General features: G+C 45.4%; 1 protein-coding gene across 1 annotated transcript; it reads left to right on the top strand.

The window, feature by feature from the left end:
- The first annotated feature begins 541 nt into the window (after positions 1-541).
- LOC129326345 (galectin-2-like) lies at positions 542-14,913 on the top strand. Its single transcript, XM_054974500.1, has 4 exons — positions 542-571; positions 11,124-11,206; positions 12,437-12,596; positions 14,767-14,913. The coding sequence occupies exons 1-4, from the start codon at positions 542-544 to the stop codon at positions 14,911-14,913; spliced, it is 420 nt and encodes a 139-aa protein (XP_054830475.1).
- The last annotated feature ends 1,198 nt before the right edge of the window (positions 14,914-16,111 follow it).

The following is a 16,111-nucleotide window of genomic DNA, read 5'->3' as shown; positions in this document are numbered from 1 at the left end:
CAGCTGCCCAAAGGGGATGTTCTCCCTTAGATGCCAGGGGTGAAAGGATTGGAAATCCAAATATGAATTTTTATCTGTCTCCTTAGTGTAGGTCTTAATTTTAACCAAATGGTCCCCACTCCTGTATGTAACCATATCCAAATAGTTAATTTGTTGTTCATTATGTTGCCACGTGAACTTGACATTAGGATCCTGACTATTCAGCCACTCACAAAATTCTTCCACTCCCTCCATATTCCTATAGATGAAATAGAGGTCATCTATGAAACGGAAATAATGGAAATAATGTTCTCTAAATGGGTTTGAAGGATGTAGTATAAAGTGATTCTCCCAGCTGCCCATGAATAAGTTGGCTATACCGGGTGCCACAGAGCTGCCCATCGCTACCCCTCTCAATTGAAAATAGAAATCTTTCTCAAAGCGGAAATAGTTTTTCTCAAGTACCAAGTCCAGCAATTGTAACAGAAAAGCCCTAGAATGCCCATAGCCCTGCTCCCTAATCAGCGCATCCTCCACCACCATTCTAGCTGATTCATGCGGGATGATTGTGTACAAGGAGCACACATCCATGGTGAGGAATCCAGCCCCTTCTTCCAGATGCGTGCCTTCTATACGTTTAATGAAATCTCTAGTGTCCTGCAGAAGGGGACGTATATTAAGCACTGCTGGACGAAGTACAGAGTCAATCAATATTGCCAATGGCTCCAAAATGGATCCACAACCTGAAATAATTGGCCGACCATTGCCTGAGTACAAAAGCCTTCCTGAATATTTCAGTTTTCCATAATTTGTGACAAGCCAGGAGAATGAGAGCCCTAACCTCATGAGGCAGAACCTTACATAAGGTAGGGACCACCTCAGAGAACTGAGCCTGGAAACGGAAGGGTAGCCAATGCAGTGACTGAAGAATGGAAGTAATATGCATGCCCCGTCTAGCTCCTGATTAGAACTGAGCTGCAGCGTTTTGCAATAACTGGAGTCTCCAAATTGACTTTAAGGGGAGGCCGATGGAGAGTCCGTTACAGTAGTCTAGTTTCAATGTTCCTGACATCCAGATGTATCCAAATTTCCTGATGATGCAGTAGAGGTCCTGAATTGCTGTCTGACTGCTGTGGTTAAATGGCTAAGAGTGAACCTGTTGAAACTGAATCCTGAGAAGACACTGGGCCAAACTACAAGTGACGAATGACACAAGTTGAACACTTGTCAGCTTCCCTCAAGTTTTGTTGGGAAATGTAGGCAGCTTGGCGGAATGTTGGACAAGTGACAGTTGAAAAGTCCATTGGGCAGCAGTCAGAGAGCCAAGCTGCAAGACCAGGACGCCTACAATTCCCATCAAAACTTGAGGGAAGCTGACAAGTGTCCAACCTGTGTCATTCATCACTTGTAGCTTGGCCCAGAGGTAATGCTGGTTGGGAAGGCAGAGATATTGAACAACATTGTGCTCCGTACTTTCCATGGGGTTTAACCAACCCTCGCACATTTGGTTAAGAGACTTGCAGTTATACTGGGCCCTGCAATGCTGCTAGGGAAGCACGTTTATCAGTTGCCAAAAAAGGGGGGAGGGAAGGGGAATAAAAGAAAAAAACTCACTTTCTTCCAACACAGTTCAGCCTGGAAGATGATACCCTATCTTGACTTGGCTGACCTGGCCATCTGGATCCAGGATAACACTGAGACTAGACTACTGTGTATATGGAAACGGAAATGTGTCCTTCCTTATATGTATTGGTGTGCAACTCAAGTGAGCAAGACAGCCCCATGAGGTCTAGAGACATGCACTAAAGAACTTCTTAAAGTACCAGTATTTAAAATGGATCCTTTTCTATTAGCCCCCAAAACACATTTTCATATTTAGATGGACATTTCATTATTTATTTATTTATTTATTTAAAGTCCAGCTTTCATATTTTACTGATGCAAATCATTCTCCGACATGGATGCAGGATGTGGAGGGCTGATTCTGCTGTGATTTGTAGTACAATCATGCCTTACAAGTCACACATTTTTGGCTAGACTGTTTGCCACCCAAAGGGCAGCAGAAATATCTACATGCCAGCAGCTAGAGTTGATAGTAAGAGACCCAATAAAACAGATTTTGGCACAAAGATGGAGAGCTAAGACCCTGTGCAAGGTCCCACCCATGTCCAGACCCCGCCCTCCATAACTAGTTGCCTAAAAATCAGATAAGAACACCAAGATCCACCCCACCTTCTTTATCCTGAAGAAGAACGGAAAAGCCTGGGGGACAGGGAAGGGATATTGTCTTCTAACAGCCCTAATAGCTTACAATGACCTCTTGCCCCAGGACCTGGCTACAATAATCCATGCAACGGTCACCTCCTGGTTAGACTACTGCAACTCACTCTACAGTGGGCCGCCCTTGGGCTTGACCCGGAAGTTACAGCTGGTCCAGGACGCAGCAGCACACATTCTCACGGGAACACCAGTCCAAACACACATCCATCCTGTACTGTGCCAGCTACACTGGCTCCCAGGGGAGTTCTGGTTCCGGTTCAAGATGTTAACCGTAATGTATAAAACCCTTCATGGACTGGGACCAGCATACCTGCGGGATCCCCTCTCCCATTATATCCCCTGCAGGGCATTGCGCTCTGCAGATAAGCAACTCCTGGTGGTCTCTGGCCCGAAAAACATCCGTCTGGCCTCAACCAGGGCCAGGGCTTTTTCTGCCCTAGCCTCGGACTGGTGGGATGCTCTCCCGCTGGAGATCCAGGCCCTGCAGGACCTGTTACAGTTCCCCAGGGCCCGTAAAATGGAGATGTTCCACCAGGCCTTTGGCTGAGGACCAGTGGGTGCCCTTTCCCCTTCCATCTAAGACCACCATCTTTCCTGTGACTGCCCTTGGTCACATGTTATGCCCAGCTGTCCATCTAAATAGTCATATATAGAAGGCACCTAGACTATTTTAATGATTGTTTTAAATTATTACTAATTGTACAGTTTTTACTATTAACTTTTGTACTGTATGGATGTGAGCCACCCTGAGTCCACTTATGGGGAGGGCGAGGTATAAAGCAAATAAAATAAAAGGGAGGAAGGAAGGAAGGAAGGAAAGGAAGAAGGAAGGAAGGCGTCTAAAGTAGTTAGTAACCCTCAATATTAGCGGTGAGATCTTTGTTAAATTTTTCACTGATAAAATAGCACAAGTATTCTCTGATTTGAATGCTAGCTGCAATGCAGGCAAGATGGAAGAAATGCTTAATGCACCATCTGGCTTGCACTTGGACAGCCTTAAGCCAATTGCAATGACAGATCTTAACAGGATTCTGATATCTATGAAAGCCACTACTCGTGTGGTCGACCTTTGCCCATCTTGGTTGTTAAAATCAAGTAAGGACCACATACGTGAATCACTGAGGTCTAGCGTAAATCAGTTGCTAACTCAGGACACCATTCCCCCAGCCGCTCAAATAGGTGGTTATCCAACCGCTAATTTAAAAAAATACATCCCTAGACAAAATTGATGTGGCCAATTATCACCCAGTTCTGCCCTTTCTGGGCAAAGTAACTGAGGGCCAAGCTACAAGTGACGAATGACACTTGAACAGCAAGTGGATTGAGTGGAGTGCAAGTGAACAGGGAGAAATACACTTGCCGTTCAAGTGTCATTTGTCACTTGTAGCTTCGCCCTGAGAGAGCAGTAGCTGGCCAACTCCAGACTTTCTTGAATAATAACTCTAATGCTCTGGATTCTTTCCAGTCTGGATTCAGACCAGGGCACGGGACAGAGACAGCACTAGTAGTGTTAGTAGATGATCTCGGTCTGAATATAGACAAAGGCCAAACCTCCTTATTGCTCCTCCTGGATCTATCTGCAGCCTTTGATACAGTAGACCAAGGATAAATCCACACGCCCTTGATACGTCCTGGCGTTGCGCTAAATGTTCACTAAATACCCGGAAGTATAGCGTCTTTCTAGTGCGATTCAGAAATTGGTGCTAGAAAGACGCTATACTTCCGGGTGTTTAGCGAACACTTAGTGCAACGCCAGGACACTCCGAGGACGTGTGGATTCACCCCATGTCATCCTGTTGAGGCATCCAGAGACAGAAGTGGGCATCAAAGGATGTGCCTTGGACTGGTTTAAATTGTTTCTCAGGGAACAGACTCAAAGGATTGCTGCCAGAGCATGGGAACTATCTTGCGGGGTTCCACAAGGCACAATCTTATCTCCCAAGTTATTTAGCCTCTACATAAAGCCTTTAGGAGAACTCATTTGCAGCTATGGAACTGGATGTCATCAATATGCAGGTGACACTTAACTCTATGGCCATTTCCACATGCTGTTAAAGAGACGGCCCACTCACTGAACTTGAACGTGTTTTTTTCACTCATACGTCTCCGATTTCAAAGAGGAAGCAGGCAGTTTGGCTTTCATTTTTTCGACATCTTTTAGCCGGCACATGAAAGAGTGGAAAATCCCGTTCTCAGAAAAGATGCTGAAAAAAAAAAGCCAAACTGCCTGCTTCCACTTTGAAATTGGAAACACATGGAGTGAGTGAAAAAAAAAGCCAGAGTTCAGTGAGTGGGCAGTCTCTTTAACAGCGTGTGGAAACAGCCTATATCTCTGTATCCAGGTCCCTACAAGATTCAGAAGAAATCTTGGATCCCTGCCTGACAGCTGTGGTGAAATGGCTGGAAATGAACAAATTAAAATTAAACCCAGACAAGACAGAAGTGATGTCTGTTGGGAAGGCAGAGATCCTGAAGGACATTGAATTCCCCACATTCGATAGAGTTCATCTGACCCTTGCAGACTCGGTTAAGAGTCTAGGGATTATACTAGATCCAGTGCTATTACTAGAAAAACAAGTTAAGGCAGCCATAAAGAAATGCTTTCTACAACCTCTCCCTAGTCTGGAAAATGGCTTCTTATCTCGACATGGCCGGCCTGGCCACCTGGATCCATGCTATGGATCCATGCTATGGTAAGGTGATTGGTTGTGTGCTGAGGAGTCTCATGTACTTATAGATAAGTAGATGCAGAGGAGTTAGCCGTGTTAGTCTGTAATAGCAAAATCAAAAAGAGTCCAGTAGCACCTTTAAGACAACTCTCCAACACAACATTCTATAAAATACTACCTTCTGACCCTACGGAGCAATACAAAAGAGAACTCAATAAAATATTAAAGACTCTCCCCATGGACATACAAGAATGCATCCGTATGGACACACCCCAGGAACCACGACCAGGAAGATTCTACCTACTACCCAAAATCCATAAACCAGGTAACCCAGGACGTCCCATTGTTTCAGGAATAGGCACTATCACAGTAGGAGTCTCAGGATACCCGGACTCTATCCTCGGGTCCTATGCCACCAGCACACCCAGCTATTTACGGGACACCACTGACTTCCTCAGGAAAATACAGTCCATTGACAACCTACCAGATGACACCATCCTAGCAACCATGGATGTGGAGGCCTTGTACACCAATATCCCACATGCAGATGGACTGGAAGCCATACGGAATATCATCCCGGACAAAACCACAGCACACCTCACCACTGAACTTTGCTACTTTGTACTCACTCACAATTACTTCAAATTTGGTGACAGCTTATATCTACAGGTTAATGGCACAGCCATGGGCACACGCATGGCACCGCAATATGCTAACATATTCATGGCGGACTTGGAACAACGCTTCCTCAGCTCCCATCCACTGGAACCACTACTATACTTAAGATTCCTGGATGACATCTTCATCATTTGGACCCATGGGAAGGAAGCCCTTGAGAGATTTCATCAGGACTTCAACAACTTTCACCCTACTATCAACCTAAGCCTGGACCACTCTATACAACAGGTACACTTCTTGGACACCACTGTACAACTACATAATGGACAGATAAATACCACCTTATACTGGAAACCCACAGACCGATACTCATATCTACATGCCTCTAGCTACCACCCTAAACATACCACTCCGTCAATTGTCTACAGCCAAGCCTTACATTACAATCGTATCTGCTCCAATGCTCTTGATCGGGACTCCCACTTAAGAGATTTACAACAAGCATTTTGGGGACTACAGTACCCACCAAATGAAGTGAGGAAACAAATCGACAGGGCCAGACTAGTACCCAGAAACAGTCTGCTCCAGGACAAACCTAAAGGAACTAACAACAGAACACCACTGGTTGTCACCTATAGCTCCCAGCTCAAACCCATCCAACGTATCATCAGTGAGCTACAACCCATCCTGGAAAATGATACCTGTCTCTCAGAAGCCCTGGGTGGAAGACCTCTCCTTGCCTACAGACAGCCTCCCAACCTTAAACAACTTCTCACTCACAACCATGAATCGGCCAGCAGAGCCACCAGCAGAGTCACCAGTGACCCTGCCACAGACCCAGATGCCAGCTCTGCCCCCATATCTACCCAGGAAATACAATTACAGGACCCAATGGCACCAACTACACTGTCTCTGGCTCTTACAACTGCTCATCCTCCAATGTGATATATGCCCTCATGTGCCAACAATGTCCATCTGCTCTGTACATTGGACAAACCAGCGAACCTCTGCGCAAAAGAATAAATGGACACAAATCTGACATTAGAAATGGCAACATCCAGAAACCAGTGGGAGAACACTTCAATCTACCAGGACATTCCATCAAAGACTTAAAGGTCGCTGTAGTTCAACAGAAACCTTTCAAAAACAAAATCCAACGGGAAGCTGCTGAATTGGAATTCATATGTAAATTGGACTCACTCAGGCTGGGATTGAATAGAGACTATGGCCACTTCCACACACGTTGGATAATCCACTTTCAATACTCTTTAGTGAACATTTGAAACTGATTTTCCATGTGTGGAACAAAAAATCCACTTCTAAAGGATTGTGAAAGTGCATTGAAAGTGCATTATTCAGCGTGTGTGGAAATGGCCTATGAATGGTTATCTCATTATCAGAAGTAACTGACTTCCTTCACAGAAGCAAACTGATCTCCATATCAGAAACTACTGTTTGCATCTACTCCTCCCTCCCCTCTCCACTTATATATCTGACCAGTTTCTTCTTGCCCTCCATGAATCTGATGAAGAGAACTGTGATTCTCGAAAGCTTATGCTACAATAAAGTTGGTTAGTCTTAAAGGTGCTACTCGACTCTTTTTGATAGATAAGAGTAATTTGGTCATGAGTCTTAGCGAGGCACAGAAAGATGTACAGCAGGCTAATTCTACTGCTCAGTCCGCCCAGCAAGGAGCTGTTCCTCTGCATAGTCACCTTGAAGAAGCTCAACTTGGCACTAAGTTCCTTGCATCACAGAACGAAAGTCAAAATATGGAAGTGAGTCTGCATCTTGGCTTCCACAGAACCTTAGTTGCTTCTTTTCACCCCGGGACCTTCTGACCCTCTGTCTCCTGCCCAGCTGCTCTGTGGCTGATCCAGGCATTACCCCTGTACTTCCCATTAAGACCAAGGTTATAGAGAGGACAAACGATAGAGGCGCTCCAGAGACTGAGGAAGTTAAGGAAACAGTGTGCTGGTCTGCCCCTGAATCCAGGGCAATCACAGGTCAATTGGGACCGCTCTCTGAAGAGACTGGGATTTTCTGGATGGCAGCCATTCCACAATGTACCCCACTTCCACAGGGACAGACGTCGCCAAGCTTGCTAAGATGTCTGCCTCCAGCCATAATGCCTCTGCCACCAAGGCTGGAAGCCCATCTAGAATTTAAACCATTTGGAAACCTACTCATGGATGAGAGAAATGATAGGGTTGTGTGGCCTGCTCAGAACTCTCAACTGTTATTTGTAATGGAGAGGCAAGGAGCGTACTAGTTGGTTACCAGTTGCTGGTGGCAGGCAATCTCCCTCCCGGTGGTTTTGCCTGGTTGCCCACTGATCACTGCCGATTGGTGGGAGGTAGCAAACTCCCCAGGTATCACCTGCCATCATGTCCCGCTGTGGGCGCTCACGAGGACACTAAAGCACCCAAGTCCTGGGTCTCTCCCTCCTCCCAGGGAGGGGATAGAGACCTGGGAACCCTCAGAGGAAGACACCAAGAGAATATCCTGAAGCTTATGTAGGAAGGAAGAAATTGCTGGCCATAATGGCAGACATTGGCCATTTCCATGCACATTGAATAATGCACTTTCAATGCACTTTCACAATCCTTTGGAAGTGGATTTTTTGTTCCACACATGGAAAATCAGTTTCAAATGTTCACTAAAGAGTATTGAAAGTGGATTATCCAACGTGTGTGGAAGCAGCCAGTGTAGCTTTTAGAAATGGGTACTAATTTAAAGACGACACCTTTAAGAGGTCCGTCTATGGAGGCCGAAATGCACAAACTAGGGCGGCTGTAGGCCCTGTAGATTCCACAGCTGTGGTATGGAATGATCTGGCCAAGAAAGCCGAAGTTTGAACGGAGGAGTGAAAAGGTAGGCGAAGCAGAGCTGAAGTTAAATGCATGAATCAGAGAGTGTGACAGGTTGTGTGCTGAGAAGTCTGATTTAATTGTAGAGAAGACTAATTTGGCCATGAATCTTAGAGTCTCTCTGCACGTGACTAAGTGCGTAGGGATGCTAAATTGCAGGATTGTGTCTAGTTTTCAATTCATGTGCGGGTTGTTCAGTGCATGTGAATGCTACTTTCACAGGAGCTCCCTTTGTGGGAGGGCAAAGAGCCCATTCATGTCTTTTTCAGAGCTTCAGGTCCTCCAATTTTAAGAAACAAACCTACCCTTGGTGGGTCTTTTTGATTGTTGGCACCCACTGCAAGCCAATACACTGACAAACGCTGTTTGAGTCTTTCCCCATTTTTATTATTTAATGAAACTATTTATATCTTGCTTTTCCTCTTGTCTGAAGGCAATTTACAATTTGTAATCCAAGTATTACAGATTAAAAGAAAATAAAAACCTGAATTCCTCCCCCCTAAAAGATTCCACATTTCCACAGAGGGTCAGTTCTGGTGGGGCCCAACTTTGTTTCCTTATTTTGCTCCTGGTACCACCCAATGGTCAAGATCATACAGAGGGAACTCACAATGCGAAAGTATATTAATTAGGTATTGCAACACAGGCTTGCATTTGCAAGGTGGAAATTTAACAAAGTGTTTCTGATGAGATTCTCTTAAAGATTTCACAACCTTGTGCCTGATTGGTTGGGAAAGAAAAAAGGCGGGTTCCAGGCCTCTATTTAAAGTTCAGGCAGCCCAAGAAGGCATAATTGAAGGGTATCTATTGGGAGCTGCCTTGCCAAGCCTTAGCAATCTGAAGTGGAAGTTTTACAGATTTACCGATGGATACTGTAAGTTTTCCGTAGAGGGACAGTCTAGGCAATGTTCTGTAGGGACAGTCCTTGACAGATAGCTTAGTGTATTTGAAGAACTCTTGAATGATTCAAAAAGGCTTTTTACTCAGAGAGGAGGGGTGTATTCTACAGAAGAGATCTCAGATGATCCGCTAATGAGTTAGGAACCAGAGACCTTGCCACTATGTTGTACTGGATTCCGGCAAATGCTATATCTTTGTGAACTTTTTAATGATTTTTTAAAAAAATATTATTGATTTTGTGTTTTTGTGATTTTTAATGTATTTTTAATGTTGTTAGCTGCCCTGACCTCATCTGTGGGGAGGGTGGGGTATAAATCGAATAAAATAAATAATAAATAAACTTGTATCTATGTATTGTCGAAGGCTTTCACGGCCGGAGAACGATGGTGGTTGTGGGTTTTCCGGGCTGTATTGCCGTGGTCTTGGCATTGTAGTTCCTGACGTTTCGCCAGCAGCTGTGGCTGGCATCTTCAGAGGTGTAGCACCAAAAGACAGAGATCTCTCAGTGTCTCAGTGGCGAAACGTCAGGAACTACAATGCCAAGACCACTGCAATGCAGCCCAGAAAACCCACAACCACCAAACTTGTATCTGTTTACGCTATGGCATTGTTTATGGAAATCTTCCTGATATGGACTGTACTAATCTCACTCTATGTAATCCGCCTTGAATCTCAATGAGAAAGGCAGACTATAAATGACATGATAGATAGATAGATAGATAGATAGATAGATAGATAGATAGATAGATAGATAGATAGATAGATAGATAGATAGATAGATAGATAGATAGATAGATAGATAGATAGATAGATAGATAGATAGATAGATAGATAGATAGATAGATAGATAGATAGATGTCAGTTGTGCTCTGTAATCCTTGTTGAGTGGTTAGGTGGAGTGGGTTATTAGAGCTAAAATCCTTGTCAGCAGGAGGAATGGTAACTGGGCAACTCTGAAGCAGTACCTGGGGAGCTAACAGGATTCAAAGCATGTTTCCTCAGAAGGAAGTCGCACTTGATTCAGTGGCCCTTCCTTCCAGGTAAAGGTTTTCAGAAGGACTGCTACAGCCAAAGTAAAAGTCCGCTGCTCTATTGAAACTTCCTAGCCAGTTCGTTGCAGAAGTACCGGACAAAGCCAGCAACGGTATTTCCTCCAGTGTTGTGTGTTTCCAGGTAGTGGATCTCAATAGCTATACGACCAGAATTTCTTTCCAGAGACAAAACAGAAGTCTTGAATTACTACAGATGACTGCTAGTAGCTTCACATGGGTGTACTGCTGAGGAGTTGGCCCTCTTCTTCTATGGGGTGGAGCACAGCTTGTTCCCTGCTAAAGGACTAGCCACTCATGCAGCTGTCTGTTAGCATATGGCCGTTTCCATACTACCTTTAAAAAGCGGCAGGCTCCCAATATGCTGGCAGCTTCTTCGCATGATGTTTTCCTTAAAAACCGATGTGGGGCATTTTTTTCAGCTCATATCACGCAAAGAAGCTACCAGCATTCCAGGAGCCTGCCGCTATTTTAAGGCAGTGTGGAAAAGGCCTATGTCTTTTGGGGGTGGGGGTGGAATCTATAGCCTTACGGCTCCCTAAGGACTAAAAGGCTTTTTAAATCTAGTGTAACACTTTGTGGCATGGCATCTGCTGGCACAGATGGGTGGAGAAGATCCTTCTTTGGTTGATGGTGTTTCTGGTCCAGAAATCATTAACCTATTCCCTAGGGAAATAGGTGTACATGTGTTACCAATCTCACCACAAGCTAGAGATTACCCTCGTACTCATAACTCTGCTGCTTTCCCTCTCCTTCAGAAACTGAGCATCACCAACATGAAGAAGGCCCGTGTGGATGATTCAATCCTTGTGCAGGGGAAGGTGGCACCATGCGCTGATGGGTTTGTATTAGTGGATTAAAACTGAGCCTCTCTGTGCCCTGGGTAGACATGGGCACGAACAGGAAAAAAAAACCAAACATGGTGTTCGTTGTTCATTGCCATCCACAAACAACGAACATTGACGAACTTGACCTGTTCACAAACATGTTCGTTGTTCGTTTTTCATTGGGGCCAGCAGGCTGTCCTCCAGCCATCAAGATCCCTACTGCACCATTCCCAAAAACCCTACCTGTGCAGGCAGCAGGTAATAAATAATAAATAATAAATAATAGCTTGGCCCCAGAGCCTGGCAGCAGCCCTTGAACTTGAAGGGGTAGATCCCTATCCCACCACACACAAAGAACATTCAAGCTCCAATGCACTCTCCCTGTCTCTCTAACAGTAGCTGTCTCTCTCTCTGAAAGCCAGAGCTGGGAGCCCCCCTCCCCCCTGGTCGTTTCCTCTTGTAACAAATTTGGAGCTCCAGTCCACACTTGGAAGGAAGACCTGCCAATCAAGCTAAACTGGGCTTAGATTGGGGTTTCCAGGGCAACAGCAGGAGTTCAGACAGAGTTCAGACAATCCTTGCCTAAGTTGCCAAGGGAATTGATTGCAGGTGACAGACTGTCTGGCTTGACCAACAGCAACAAACAAGGCTTGCAACGACCACCTGTTCATTTAGAATGGGGCTTCACAAGCAGTTTGTTCACAAACAACAGATTGGGCTGGGTTTTTTAAATTCGTATTGCTGTTTGTGCCCATCTCTAGTCCTGGGCATGTTTTAGAAATAAGCTGTGTTGTCTCTCATATTAGCTGTTTAAAACATCTGAAATGCACTGGAACCAAAACCAGTCTATGGGGCATGGCCAGCGACCTCCTCCAGTCATCTAAGGCACAAAATACACTTCCTTCCTTCCTCTGCCCCTGCTTCAGCCCCCAGGAAGATTGCCACTTTAACCTCTGCTTTCCCTGTGCTTGAACGTCAGGCTCATTTCTGGTCTCTTCCTCCTGACTACTCCAAAAGATAGAGGAGCCCAGCAGGCTGGCTTATTTGCAATACCACCCACACCACCACCCACCACAAAGGCTATGCCTGGACACTAAATGCGTATTGTTGCCTGGTGCAACTACACTTCTGAACTGCAGGGGGCACAGACAGAAAATAGACAGAAAACGAGAGCGTTTGCTTGATTTGCTGTATTTCAGCTCCTGTTAAAGTCAGAGGCCTAAATGTGTATCCTTTCCTCTTAGCTTTGCCATCAACCTGGGCCATGATAATTCGAACTTGCTGATTCAGTGTAACCCTCACTTTGGTGAAAGGGTGATTGTGTACAACTCCAAGAAGGACGGCAACTGGGGTGAGGAAATGCGGGATCATCACTTCCCGTTTGCACAGGGAGAAGACACCAAGGTGAGTGGAAGATAGAAAGGGCTTGAGGGAAGAGCCGTGATGGGTGGCTCCAAAACCGAGGGCAGGTGTCCTTGGGAAAGGCACGTTCAGTGAGCGTTATGGCTGCCAAGTGCACATTGGGAAACTCCTGGAGATTTGGGGGAGGGAGTGGTTGGGGGAAGAGGGGGGAGCTCAGTGCAGTATAATGTAGGGTTGCCAGCCTCCAGGTGGTGGCTGGAAATCTCCAGGAATTACAACTGATTTCCAGGCAATAGAGATCAGTTCCCCTGGAGAAAATGGCTGTTTGGAGGGTGGACTCTATGGCATTATACCGTTATGAGCCCCCCCCTCCACAACCCCCCCCTCTCCAGGCTCCACCCCCCAAATCTCCAGGAATTTCCCAACCTGAACCTGGCAACCCTAGTATAATGCCATAGAGTCCATCCTCCAAAGCAGCCATTTTCTCTGGTGGAATTTGTATACAATGCTCTTAAGCTTTGACAAATTAGAAAAATGTATATAAAACTAAACTGGTATAATATTCTCAAGAAATTACCACAGTGACAGCATTTCAAGGAAAGAGGAGCACTGGTTGGGTCCCTCAAGGGTTAAGTGAGAACTTTGAACTGTGATCTACCTCTCAGATGTGAAAAAGCATAAAAGAAAGGGGCAGTATAATGGAATAAAACCATTCTGTTCCTGCCACTGGCCCTCCACACGATCCACTTGCCATTCAAGATCTTTGTTGCCTTCCTGACCAAGGGCACAGGGGGTCTTTCAGTCAACATTCATCTCTAGCATGTGAGCCACAATAATTAATGCCTCTAGAATGTTTTTGGCTTACATCTCTTCAGCATTTACAGCTAATGGGCCAAGCTACACATGACGAATGACACTTGAATGGCAAGTGTATTTCTCCCTGTTCACTTGCCCCCCACTCAATCCACTTGCCGTTCAAGTGTCATTCGTCATGTGTAGCTTGGCCCTGAGTCTGAGGGCCAAGCTACACATGACGAATGACACTTGAATGGCAAGTGTATTTCTCCCTGTTCACTTGCCCTCCACTCAATCCACTTGCCGTTCAAGTGTCATTCGTCATGTGTAGCTTGGCCCATAGTGTTTCTCTCGAGTCACTACTACTTAGAAGCAAGGCAGCTAACTAAGCAGCAAGAGTAGAAGTTGACAGTAATGACATACTCTTTCAACACGCTAGCTTACTCCTTTCTCCCCCCTCCCATTTTAAATCAATACTTTGGCGCTTTTTCTGTGTGAGAACATTTCACATATTTGAGATATCACATTGAATACTGAGGAAGCAAGACACAGCACTCTCTGGAAAGGAGTACAAGGTCATAAACATTGGAAGCAGTTCCAGAAGTCACCTGTGAAAGTCTGAGAAAATAACAGTTATGATACTAGCAAAGGACATTAGATATACATTTGAATACGTTGTGTTTACCAGAAGGAGAACCAATATTGGCATGGATGGGGCTCAGGCATGACAGGTTTTCAAGGCAAGAGATGAACTGAGGCAGTTTACCATTGCCTGCCTCTGTTTAGCAACCCTGGTCTTCCCTGGTGGTTTTTCATCCAGGTACTCACCGGGGCTGGTCTTGATTAGCTTCCAAGATCTGCCAAGATCAGGCTACCCTGGACCACGCAGGTCAGGCTCTTCGCTGGTTGTAAAATGCGGGTTAGGAAGTGTACTTCATCCACAGAATCCTGGGAAAGAGACGCTGCCATAGCTTCCCATTGAGGAGATATGACCAGAGACCCCTCTACAGAAGAAGCCCAGACATAGATGCTCCCGAGGCAGGACTGTGTGTGGTCTGGTCACTGCCTTCTATAAACTGCCCTGCCAGTCAGGGTCAAGTTACAAGTGACGCCTGACCCAGGTTGGACACTTGTCAGCTTCCCTCAAGTGTTGATGGGAAATGTAGGCAGCTCGGCGAAATGTTGGACGAGTGACAGTTGAAAAGTCCATTGGACAGCCCTCGGAGTGCCAAGCTGCAAGACCAGGATGCCTACATTTCCCATCAAAACTTGAGGGAAGCTGACAAGTGTCCAACCTGTGTTATTCGTCACTTGTAGCTTGGCCCTCAGGCTATCTCCACCGTATTTAGGGTGTGTATGTGTGAGTATCTCTCTCAGAAAACGGCAATCAGCTAACACCTTGATCTCTCCTCCTCAGCTCACTTTCACCCTAAACCACAATGAGGTGACCGTGACTTATCCCGATGGCCAAGTGTTTGATTTCAAAAGCCAAATAATTCCGGATTTTGTCAAGTACATCTCAGTGGAAGGAGACTTCGAGGTCCAATCGATCGACATCCAATGAGTTCAGCTGTGCCGCCCTGCGCCTCTGCTCTGGCTACAGATGATTCTCCAAATAAACCTGTATTTGCTTCTTGACCTCTATCTGAGCTTGTCCTCTTTCTTGATCTGTTCCTTCTTTTTACAGTCCTATTCTCATTCAAATACCTCTTTGGATGCTCTTTTGCCAAGCTCTTCCTTGGCTTGCATCTCCTCCTCTGCTTGATTCTGTGCATATTTTTTACTGTGTACTGAGTTCATTGAGATAAATATAAGGAAGATGCATGTGAGGCTTGGAACAGTCCTTGAATTATCTCATAGAACGTAATGGGCCTTACCTTTGAGTAAAAAGCCAGGCGTTTGTGGTAAATAAACACACTGAACTGTAGCAAACATACAAGCTCAAAATCGCTGGGGATGGATTACGACTCTGAGTGGCTTAGCATAACCACTGGTTTTCTTTAAGTGGATAGTGTTCAGGTAAAAGCAGTTCAAATCTTGCTCTGCTATGAAGAATTGTGTGTGTGTGTGTGTGTGTGTGTGTGTGTGTGTGTGTGTGTGTTCCCAATGCACTTACATCTCAGGCTGTTTCCACCACCAGGATTCCCCCCTGAGTGGACAGCAGGAAGCATCTACAGTGAAGGGAGTGTCAAGACAACATCAGGCCCAATCTCTGTATAACCTGTCTGGCTCCTGTCTTTTGTTTCTCCTTTACTCCAGAGAAAATATAAACCCTGCTTTCTTTGAAGGAAAGGAGAAACTGTAGGGCGACTGCATGGGAAGTGTCCAGCAGAATCCTGCCACGTAGGCACAACAAGGAGGGTTGCATGGAGCTCAGCACCACCTTCCACCTTCAAAACAGCAGAGCTGAGTTGCAATCAATCTCTAAAAGGTGCCACACAACTCCCTTTTTTTGTTTTTTTGGTACAACATAACAGCATGGCTATCTGCTGGCATTTGATACCTGGTGAAAGAACTTTTAGGGTCCCAAAAGAGAGAAAGAAATGGAGTAAAAAGCACACTGGGGGTCATCTTGTTCCAGTGATGAAAAACACATAGTTGGGGCAAACACCAAGATCTTTGTTGCCTTCCTGACCAAGGGCACAAGGGGTCTTTCAGTCAACCTTCATCTCCAACATGTGAGCTGCAATAATTAATGCCTCTAGGATGTTTTTGGGTTATATCTATTCAGCATTTACAGCTAATGGGGAGGGAGAGAAAGG

This window comes from Eublepharis macularius, chromosome 3 (genome assembly GCF_028583425.1).
Source record: "Eublepharis macularius isolate TG4126 chromosome 3, MPM_Emac_v1.0, whole genome shotgun sequence".
Taxonomy (NCBI): domain Eukaryota; kingdom Metazoa; phylum Chordata; class Lepidosauria; order Squamata; family Eublepharidae; genus Eublepharis; species Eublepharis macularius.
Note: the sequence above shows the minus strand (reverse complement) of the source record. Positions and strands in the feature narration are given on the sequence as shown.